At 42.0% G+C, this 10942-nt stretch overlaps 1 protein-coding gene across 1 annotated transcript in view; it reads left to right on the top strand.

Annotated features, from left to right (window-relative positions):
• Positions 1 to 4763, top strand: part of KPNA3 (karyopherin subunit alpha 3) — a 53670-nt gene extending 48907 nt beyond the window's left edge. Inside the window, exon 17 of the mRNA XM_054068198.1 lies at positions 2027 to 4763. Coding sequence (XP_053924173.1) covers positions 2027 to 2125 — 99 coding nt within the window. The 3' untranslated portion in view covers positions 2126 to 4763. The remainder of the gene's footprint in view (positions 1 to 2026) is intronic.
• Positions 4764 to 10942: the final 6179 nt, after the last annotated feature.

Raw genomic sequence — 10942 nt, forward strand, 5'->3', positions numbered from 1 at the left:
TGATATTTTCTTGCACCTCGATTAGGTATTTTCACCCTTTGAATTCTAGCTTTTTCTGTGACTGGCTGCTTGTGAGTGCCTCGGAAGCATTTCAGCAAGCAATTTGAAGACAAATGATAATTGCCTTTTCTAGGCCATCCAAGGTGTCTGTAGTTCTGCAGCCTAGCATGCTACCTCCAGATGCCAATTCTAACTTTAAGACATGTTGATTTTCAGTTCATGGGTCCATCATGTGGTTGCAGAGTTAGTCACCAGAAGCCAAGATACGTGAAAAGTTCCTTACGCTTGTAATGATTCACTAGGCAGTGTCTAATAGTCTCTAGAATGACTCTGAGATTTCTATAACTAACTAAAGAACACAGTCTAGTTGGTGCAGGTGGAAAAATGTCTCTTTTGAGGTTAGTACTCCCTTCTGTACATTTACTTATTTACTTCTTCTGTAACCTGATGCAATTTAATCAATCCCTGATATAATGAATTTACCTCCTTTAATCAGGAGCAAGACTTTATTGCAGATTATTTTTTATACTCTTACTATGCTTTCTGAGGCTTCCGAAACTCAAATTGTAGAAATTCCATTATTGGGAGTTCAGAGTTAAAACATAAACCAGATTTTTTTTCAGGCAGGAACTATAAGTAGAAAATAACTCTTGTTGTTTGAGGACTGATGTGTAAAAAAAAAAAATAAAAAATCCAAGTCTCCCTAGGGAATCTCCAAGAGACTGGTCATGTTAGCCTGCTCGGCAGTGTTAAAGCTGACCGCCTGGGAGTATTCCTGTGTTCTGTCGCTTCAGGATCTACTGTATTCTCATGAGATGGTGCTGGCTACTAGATATCCCTTCACTGTTAGTCTCATCTACTCCTTTGAGTCCTGTAAAGTGCAGGAGCACGTACTTTAGGACCAGCACGAATGGCTTCCTGACTTCAGCTGTTGTGTGAGAGGCATGGGAACCTGGGTAATGTCGCTTTGTAGTACCCCTGCAGAAGGCAGAAGTGCTGATTGATCAACTCGCAAACATTTTACAAAGCGTTCTGAAACCAAATTCGATTTTCACGTGGGTGTGATGTGCTCCATTCTTTGAGGATTGCTGCTGTCACCAAATGCCTTAATCTCTCCTTCCAGTTTACATATTGTCACCCAAAGTAAAGAGAAACAAAGATTTTTAGATGCGTCAGTTCTGATGTCCACACTTTTCTAAGGCTGGATCTCAGAAAGCTATTTCGATTCCACACACAAGGGCTCTTGCCTGCTTCAGAATAACACACGGTTTGAAATGAGGCTTATGGTTCCTCCTGCTGTATATGTAGAGGCGGTGTGTTCAGATGCAGTTGATGATCTGGAGGAGGATGGGTAGCGTTTGAAGTTGTGCGTATTGATATTACTGGCCATGCTCTTTGCTGTTTCGAGAGGCAGTAAATACATAGATTATAACAGCTCTGGGGAAGCTGGATACCGACACCTTTCATTCCTTATCCGTAGAGTAGTGAAGTGCTTCTGGTTAAAAAAAAATAATCCAGATTGCACTTACGAGAGCTATATAAAACTGCTCTGAATAAGTAATTCTAAATCCTTCAGATTCTGATAGGAGATGGAGTACTCTTTGAAGCCTTATGTAAGTATTTCTATCAGCTGCCACTAAAAATTATTTATTTTCATGTTGAAAGAAAATGGGAGAAAGTACGAAACTAATTTTGGAATTCACAGCTAGTGATTAGCCAACTCCAGAAGTACTAAAAATTGGCATTGAAATTAAAGTTGCGGAGCTAAAATAGCAGCTGCTTTGACCAAACAGCAACCCAGTCTCTAACCATTTCATTTTTCTGTTTCCTTAATGGCATTAGAACAGAGTTGATGTGTTGTTCTTTTTAAGCATATTGGAGGAATTGAATTGCAAAAACTGATCTAATTTTGTTGCTGCAATATTTTAAAAAAGAAAAAAATATGAACTTTTGTGAATCTCTTCTACATGAACCGAATGGTGCAGAGAATTGGCCTCTCATATATTTTCCTTGTTGTATTTTATAGATTGATGAAGATCCCAGTCTCATTCCTGAAGCCACTCAAGGAGGTACTTACAACTTTGACCCAACGGCCAACCTTCAAACAAAAGAATTTAATTTTTAAGTTCAAAAAAAATGCAGCTTCTCTGTCCCACACCAGTATGAAGCACCACCAGATGGCTACCAAGTGAAGAAACAAAAGGCTCCAAGACACACATGCCTCTTCGTTTTGATGCTTCTAAAGCAAGCCATGTATCGGTCACTTTGCAGTTGCCAAACGTCACTATCACATGGACTGTAAATGCATATGCATGATCTCTTAAACTGTTTCAGAATTCTTTTTAACAGTCCCAACTACCTTTTTTTGCCTTTTTCCTGGTGCCACGTGCTGACAACCGCAATCTGCAGTTGTGTTAAGAATATTCCATAGTGGTGGCACATTGGCTTTCCACGGAAAAGTAGCTTCTTTGGAAAATGGTGCGCTGTGGATCAAGACACTTTGGTATGATGCATACATTTGGGAAGACTTTACAGGGGCCCAGTTTGCTCTGAGCCTCCATCATCGTCCTCCACAAACATATTTTCATATACTTTATGTGGAAGAATAGATTCAAAAATGCAAGCCAAATGAATTTCATTGGTGAAACTGAAATAAAAGTAACTTAAAAAAAACAAAACACTTGGCAATTGATTAAACACTTAAGTTTAAAACAAACAAAAAAACTACTTCAGCTATCAGTAATTGATGTGTGTTCATTAACTGCCTCAGAAACCAGGGTTGGAGAATGAACTGTAGATTTGGACTGGTAAAGCTTTTGCCATTATACCTAATTTTTGAGAACAGCGAGCCCTATTTGACCACTCACTTCAGCCTGTGTGTTCCTGCTGTTTTGAAGTAATCAAATGCTGTGCATGGTATTTTACCTGAGCTACAACCTGTTATGGACTTGAACTTCTGTTTAAGCTGAAAGCAAGAGTCCCAGACTGTAGGAAAAAAAAAAATCTGTCCAAAAAGGTATTAGTTAAAAAGAATCTTGCTTTCAACTTTCAGTAGTCAATATATTTTGTTTTAAATTGATAATTGGATATGGTTGATTTATATTGGGTTTAAACTGTGGAGCTTTCATGTTTACTGTAATTTAGTCTTAAACTATTTTTTACTTAGTAACCAGTGCTTATGATGATGTGGTTGGCAACAAACCAGCAACTACTTAGAAGCGTCATAAAAGCTTCATTCTTGGAGTATTGGAAGAGTAATTCAGAAATTAGTCTCAAATCTTATTCACATGATTAAAAGATGCAAACTGGTTGATGTGTGAGGCTGTATGGAAGCTGCCATTACTCAGCGTAAACCTGATGTGCAGCGCACATTAAATAACTTTACATAAGGTATGTGAGGTCGTTGCTTTTGGAAAATCGTCTGACCCAGTCATTTTCAAAGAGGTTTTGGTATTGCTGGGGTGAAGATCGATAATTCTGAAACTCTGTAAGCTGTCACACAAACTGGTTTTGTTGCTGTTGTTTACTGGGTGTAATTTCCCAATGCATTGATGTGAAGGGATAGAAAAATCTAAACTAATTTAGTTATTGGATGTGGGTTGTATTTACTGTGATGAAGATAAGGACAGATGCCATCAGAGCTTTGTGGATCAGCTGTTTTTCCACTGATGAACAACGCATAGCAGGTGTGCATTCATTAAATATATATCTGCCAAGGTGGAGCCACTTTAAAGAGTGAGTTGTCTTGTATCTCAACTGGATACAAGTGTATGTTTAAACTGCAAGATTTTTACTTGCTAGATAATCTGTTTTAATATAGTGGTTTGGCCTCTGATTATTTATAGGTTTTATAAATTTTAGAATCAATTTCTCTTTAAGGTGGCTCGGATTTTTCAACTCTTGTGCACATAAAATTGAGTTGAAGTTCATTGTGCCTTTTTTCTTTTCCCAAAAGTTGAGTTGAAGCTTCATATGGTAACTGCATCCTATTCACACACTATAGTCTAAAATCTTGAAACTGTGTGGTGTTCGCTAAAAAAACTAAACAATAAAAAGTCAAAGTTAGGTAAGGTCACAAAGTTTTTTTGTGAAATTAGAGTTCCAGAAGATGTTACTGTGAACAAATATTTCCCCCTTTCTAATGCAATTTAGTCTCCCTCTGTGCCGTATAGACTGACGGATACCCTGTTCAGCCTGCACTCGCTGTTGTCCTGGAGATTAGATACAAAATTGATACCGAAACAACAGTTTTCCACTACTGTGAAGATTTGATCCTTTTCTTGCACTCAATGCATTACAAAAGTGAACATCGGAGAACTGGGTAAGGCAGGACAAAGCGTTTGCTCAGTTCTTTCTGTTGTGACCTTATCAGCTTTTGATTGGGATTGCACCATTTCATAGTTAATAAAGGAAACAAAGTATATTGCTGCACTTTTACGTTTTCAGAACAGTGTTTAAAATTGCATTGTTTTTATTATTTTTTTAAACTATCAGTTAAAATAGACTAAAACGTTCTTTCAAAGAGGCATCTAAATGTGTTCCTAATTTTGTATATGGGCTTAGGTTTTGTAACCAATAAAAAGCTGCTATCAAATACTATAAAAAAATTCAAGAACTTATTTTGAAGATTATGAAACTGCTTAGTCTTCACAGACTGACTTAGGGGTTTTTGTCTTTGACTAGATGTTAGTTAGCGGAACTCCACATCAAAGTTTGAAGTATGTTACAAGAATGAATAAAGTAACCTAATGCAGTTGTCTCTGAAACTTTGGATGCTGTTCCAGTACAGAGTTTTATACTTTTGAAGATGTTTCCCAGACGTGTACAGGAGGCCGTGGTAAGTGAACTGCAGCTGATCTACAGAACCGTATGAAATTGTGACTTCGATGTCATAGAATAGTTTGGGTTGGAAGGGACTTTAAAGACCATCCAGTTCCAACCCCCCTGCCATGGGCAGGGACACCTCCCACTAGACCAGGCTGCCCAAGGCCCCATCCAACCTGGCCTTGAACACCTCCAGGGATGGGGCATCCATAGCTTCCCTGAGCAACCTGTTCCACTGCCTCACCATCCTCATAGTGAAGAAATTCTTCCTTATTTCTAGTCTAAATCTGCCCATCCCCAGTTTATAGCCGTTCCCTCTCATCCTATCGCTACAAGCCTTTGTGTCAATGTTTGGAGGTACACCATAGCATAAAGGAGCTTTCCTAGGCTTCTTGTACCTCCAAAACCATTCTTTCCGGGTTCGCCATGCTAGGCTCCCATTGCTGAATCAACATGAATTTTAAGCTTGGGCTTCTGTACCAGGAAGCCCTACTCCTGCTTGGTGTGTGTTGAGAGGACATGTGCCCCAGTCCTGGCTTTAGGCGGGAGACTGGCCTTCCATGTCTCTGTAGATGGGAGGGATGGCCAGTGTCCCTTGCCTTGGGCATGGGTGACCCCATTGGGGTGCCACTTGGGGATAGATTGGAGTTGTCAGAGGCTTCAGTTGTCCAGCAGCCCCCTAATTGGTACAGTCCTGTTTTACTTATGCGACAGCGCTAGTGCAGAAAAACCTCTTGGACCACTTCCGTGCCTGCAACTTGCCAGCTACAGCTTTGCCATCCTTGCTCCCCATCAGTTGGGTGAGTGACCTGGAGAAGACGCTCTCCATAAGCAGGTTGATGATGGCGATGAGCTTCCAGTGCCTTATTTTAAGCTTTGCAAATGCTCTTCCATGGGGATATAAAGGATAAAGATCTCAAAATAACCCAGCCTCCATTTGCAAAAGCAGTTAAATCTCTGGTTCCTTCAGCTTTCAGTTGACAAAGTGAAACTGTTGAATCATGTGGGCGTTTTGAAACGTGTTAATCATCCAGCAGGTCCTACTTGGATGACTTGAAAGACACTACATTGGAATAAAGAACATATAATTTTAGGAGACATCTTATTTAGAAAGATTAAAACCTATATCTTAATGTTCCCCATACTTCTAAAAATAGAAACACTAATTTTGTTTTCTTGATCTGCTGAACAAAGAAATGTGTAAGGTGATCCACCAATAGGCATATTTAAAAGTCTCAGTGGACTGGATGATCATTAAGACCCATTTTGTTATTCTAATTGGAACTATAATGTCCTCTGGATTCTGAGTGTGTTTTGAACTGCAAGCAGCCTAGTTGTGTTATGTTCCTTCTATTTTGATGCATAAATAATACTCCCTTTGTGGCACGGTTAAGCTTCTATTCAAACATTTTTAGGGCAACAAATGATGCCAAGCCATTAGGAAGCACTTTTCAAGAAGAAAAGTAAAAATCAGTAGAAAACTGGGCTCCAGCAGGCAAAACCTTGGAAGATTTTGCTGCAGGGGTTTGTCATGATTGCCACCATCAACTCCACAGCAGTGCAGGCAGGGAAAGCTGGAAGTGTTCAAGTCTGCTTCAGGGTGGTATGTTGCTTCAAACTGCTTGGGAAAATTGCCTTGTGTTAGGATGCAGACTTCCAAACTGGAGCAGCTTTGCAGTTGCATTTTTCCTCCCGTTATCCTGCAGCAGAAGCTGTAACGGGCAGGTCTGTGCTGCTGGCTGACACCCAGAGATCTCCAGCTGCCACTGTTCGAGCAGCTTAGTTTCCAAAGGCATTTATGATAAAGCTTTCTTGAGTAGCATACATGTTTATAAAAGAACGTAGGAGTGGGTTTATTTCCAACCTTAAAAAGGCACGTTGGGGACATTGCAGTCTTGTGTATCACACCTAAGGTTATTAAAACCATGATTCTTGTTTTAAAATGAAGGCTGAAGTCTTTACTGCTCTTTGCCTTCACCCATCAGCAGTAAAATAAGGTGAATGTCACCGTGTAACCTTGGGGGAAGACTCTCTGTGGAAGGCTCTTCCCTGAATGCGCTGAGGGAACTGCAGGAAGAGGTTAGATTTTAGTTTCCTCACTGTGCGTTAAGTAGGGCCCAGGCACACATGACAGTGCGGAAGATGGACTAACCATCCTCATTACCAAATGGGGTTCTGCAGAAGACTGTTATGCTTGAATCTTTCTACTGTGCTGAAATGAAACAGAAGTGAACTCATACCTGCATCCTAATTATTTTTAAGCTGATCACTTTTAGTGGCTTTTCTGTTTGGTTTTTTTTTTTTTATCCGTACCTCATGAAGTCAGGCGACCCTCAAACAAATCCTCTGTACACGAAAAGGGAGAATGAAGTTGAAATTCTTTCTGGTGGCTTCAGGAAGTTCATTTCTTGGTTTGTCCGGGGAGGCGCTCAGGGAAGCTGCACCTCTTGCCCTGGGATTAGATCTGTCACTGTTCCTTTCTGTTCGGTGTAGTTTACGGCTGTTTTTTCTGCATTTTATACTTCTACATCCTAGTAGGGTTCCTCTAATCTACACACCGCCTGCATTTTATAATGTTGAAAATAAGGGATAAAGTCCTTCTGTTCTCCTTGCGGTGGTGACCCGAGCTTATGGGAGGAATGACCACAGTGTCATCTGGCCCTGAAACTGTGAAGAAGAATATTTGACATCAGTTATTTAGGAACAGTTTTGTGAGGTGTTGGTTTTCGCTCCTTGAAGCACGACAGTGCGTAAGAAATCTCAGGGAATTAAATGTGTGCAAAGGGAGTCTTTGGACTTGTCTAATTCTCATATTTAAATCAAAGACATCCAAAGTCTTCCAAAAATGTGTAGCTTCTTCAAAAATGTAGTGTTCCAGCTTTTGCATATCTTAATCCTTGTAATTTTCCACATCTCTGAGCTATTGGCTTTTCTAGTTTAGAAAAAATCATAAAAATAAAAAGGAAAGAAAAAGAAAATAAAAAAAAAAATCTACATTTTTTCTGCATGGTAAAGCAATATTTCTGCACCTTTTTTCTGCTTTTAAAACATGTGCTAATGCCTGCATCTCACATGGAAAAATTTCCATCCAAAGGGCTAATTTGTTAACCCAAGGAGCTGGATGTGCTGACACCAATTCGGACACCCAGCACTAATGCTCACTTCGGCTCTGTCTGTAATCTCAGCATTCCAGGGCTCTGCTGAAGTGTTTAACCCTTTGCTGAGAAAGGAGCACAGTCCAACGGGAATATTTAGCAAGGTGGCGTCTTTCTTCTGCAGTAGGAGACTGTTCCTGCTCTCCCTGCTACCAAACTGCTGGGGTTTTAAGCCCAGCCTCTCTGTCAGCAGCACGGAGCCAAGTGTCTGCACTGAGCTTTGAACAGCTACCGATATCCAGGGATGTGTTTTTAGGGGAGCTCAACCTGAGGTCTGTGCTTGAAATATTAAAAAACTGATGGAAATGGAAGAAATCACTGCTCGTAGTGATCACTGTTTTCTCAGTATTTAGTGTTTTAGCAAACATCTGAGCTCTTGAAATCCTCCAGGAGTTTTACTGATTAGACTAAATTTAAAAGGGAAAAATGGCCCTTAAAGATGGGAGAGAAAATTTGAAAATGGGAATCCTACAGGCTTAGAAACGGAAGCTTATTCAATTTCATTATTCTTGATGTAATGTGGGGAGTACTCCTCATGCTTCCAGTTGCAGGAGTACTGCTGCAAGTTTTCCTTGCAGCCTTTAAGTGCATCTGTTTCTTGTTCTTGCACCAACTCCATTGCCTACATAGGGAGAAGTGCTGCAAGCATCGAAGTGTTAGCACTGAGGACTTGGGGACTCTTTTCTTCTCCCTTAGAAATCACAAAAAGCACAGGTTGCTAAACTGCATCAATGTTCCTTCCAAGCTAAGTTTGTGTGAGAGCTGAAAGTGATGGAAGAGAGGCAAAAGCTCCTTGCTGGGCAGATTTTGCTGCCGGCTGCAGGCTCCATGCCTGAGGCTGACCTCCCAAGCCAAGTTATTCCCCTCCGTTGCCTCTGAGAAACTCAGTGTGTGCATAACTTGCTCCTGACTTACTCAGTGTGTAGTTGCTTGGAGTTGTGAAGCAGACAGCTGCATGGAAGGGAGCTCACTGCTTGTCCCTGGGGGCCAAGCATCTGGCTTGAGGTGGTTTGCTGCTTCAGAGGCTTTCGGTGGCAGTTTGCACCTTAGAGAAGGTGACTGCTAATTCAGAAGAGGCTCAAAACCGCCCCTTTGCAACATCCGATATGTGCACATCGCTGCTTTACAAGCATAGGTTGCTGTCACCAGATTCAGCCTGATGATAAAAGCCAAGTCAGGAGTTCAGCTGGTCTCCGCTCCTGCAAGGCTGCCACAGTAAGAGCCCCTGTGTGCACTTCAGCTTCATTTCACAGATGAAAAACTGCCTGGGAGAAGTAGCTCCGTGACCAGCTATGGTGACAGGAGCTCAGGCTGGCAGCTGCGTCATTTTGACCCAGCTCCTTGCTTTCTGCTAAAAATCAAGGAACAAACTTTCCCCTTTGCTAGGGTAAAAGGTCACCACTTGGCAGCAAAGAACCATAAATTAAAATCTGGCTTCTCTTTGTATAACTTGCTGTCTGCTAAGGACCAGGAATTGGAGCAGGGCACCTCGCCTCTAGGCGTCTTGGAAATCACTGTCTCCATGCAGCAGCCTGAGCAGACTGGGGAAAACACACTCATCGATGTACTTATTTGAGTACATTTGGGATTATTTTTCATGTACCCAGCAGAATGGAGGTGAAGAAAGCATTTTGGGAAGCTTTGTACTGCAGGCAGGCTTCGGGTTTGAAGGTTACAGGTGAGTTTTGGTCCTTCCCCTGGGACTCCTCACCAGGGGAAGCCTCCTGGTGGCATCTACATACACTTTTGAGACTGTAGGGAAGTCCCCTTTTTTGGCCCCTGCATTTCATATCTTTCTTGCAAAAGGAGCTCGAATTTTTCCCCTCTTGCAGCAGGTGCTTTGCAGTGCTGCCTCTCTCCTGCAGGCTCCCAAAAGTCACATTCAGGTGATGGTCAGTGCCAGCAGCAGCACAGCAAGATAGCCGGAGGGGGGTCTGTGTCCACCAGGGCCCGGGGAACATGTTACGGCAGGAAAGGTTTGTCAACCACAGCAGCAGCCACCCTCACCCCTCCCTGCCACCTCTGGTGGGACCGGCAGTCAGAACTGCCCTGGGCTGCCCACCGGCTTGTTTTTATTCCTTTAATCTGGCACGTTCTGCTGGGCTTTATGAGATCTCTCCCCTGAAGGGGCTACAAGAAAGCTGGAGAGGGACTGTTTACAAAGGCTTGTAGTGATAGGACAAGGAAGAATGGGTATAAACAGGAGAGGGGCAGATTTATACTAGACAAAAGGAAGAATTTCTTCACCATGAGAGTGAAAGAAACAGTGCCAAGAGCAGAAATCAGCTAACGCCCACTTGTCATACATTGGCTAAAACATGGAAGTGTTGAAGAGATGAGGGAAAAGTTGAGTTGTCCTTCCTGTGCTAGTGAAGAGAATAGGAAAAGGTGTGCTACTCCTGTACTGGTTTTAACATTGGCTGTTTTTTTTCTAGCTCACTGCTTTCCTTCTCTCTGGGAGCGGATGGAAAACTCCCTGTCAGAAATTAAAAGATAAATCTGTGTTGATTTCATTGCCATGAAAATGGTTTGTTGAAGCTGCTTTAAAAATCAGTCCCACAGAAAGGTTAGTGAATCAGTGAGTAATTAGCTGTGTAATTAGCTGCTCATAAGCAGTGTGAAAAATGACCAAAGTGTCTTGCTGCCCTCAAAAGAGGCAGCAGGGCCACGAGGCAGCTCCTGCTGCAGTGATCCCTGCAAAGCAGAAAACGCACAGGATGTCCCAGCGCTGGAGAAGCTGATGGCTCTGGGCAAGGAGGCTGCCCTGACAGCTCCAAGAAAGGACAGATACTCACCAGAAAGGCTTTTCTCAGTGGAGTGGTGACTAATGCACGGTTCTGGTTTCTGGTGAAGTGACTGTAAAGTTTAAGACATACGAGAATGCCTCTGGATGTGTCAGGTTGTAGAACGCCCATCCACACAGGCATTCAAAACTGCTGCACAGGGCCTTGAATGACCTGATT

Source organism: Cuculus canorus, chromosome 1 (genome assembly GCF_017976375.1).
Source record: "Cuculus canorus isolate bCucCan1 chromosome 1, bCucCan1.pri, whole genome shotgun sequence".
NCBI lineage: Eukaryota > Metazoa > Chordata > Aves > Cuculiformes > Cuculidae > Cuculus > Cuculus canorus.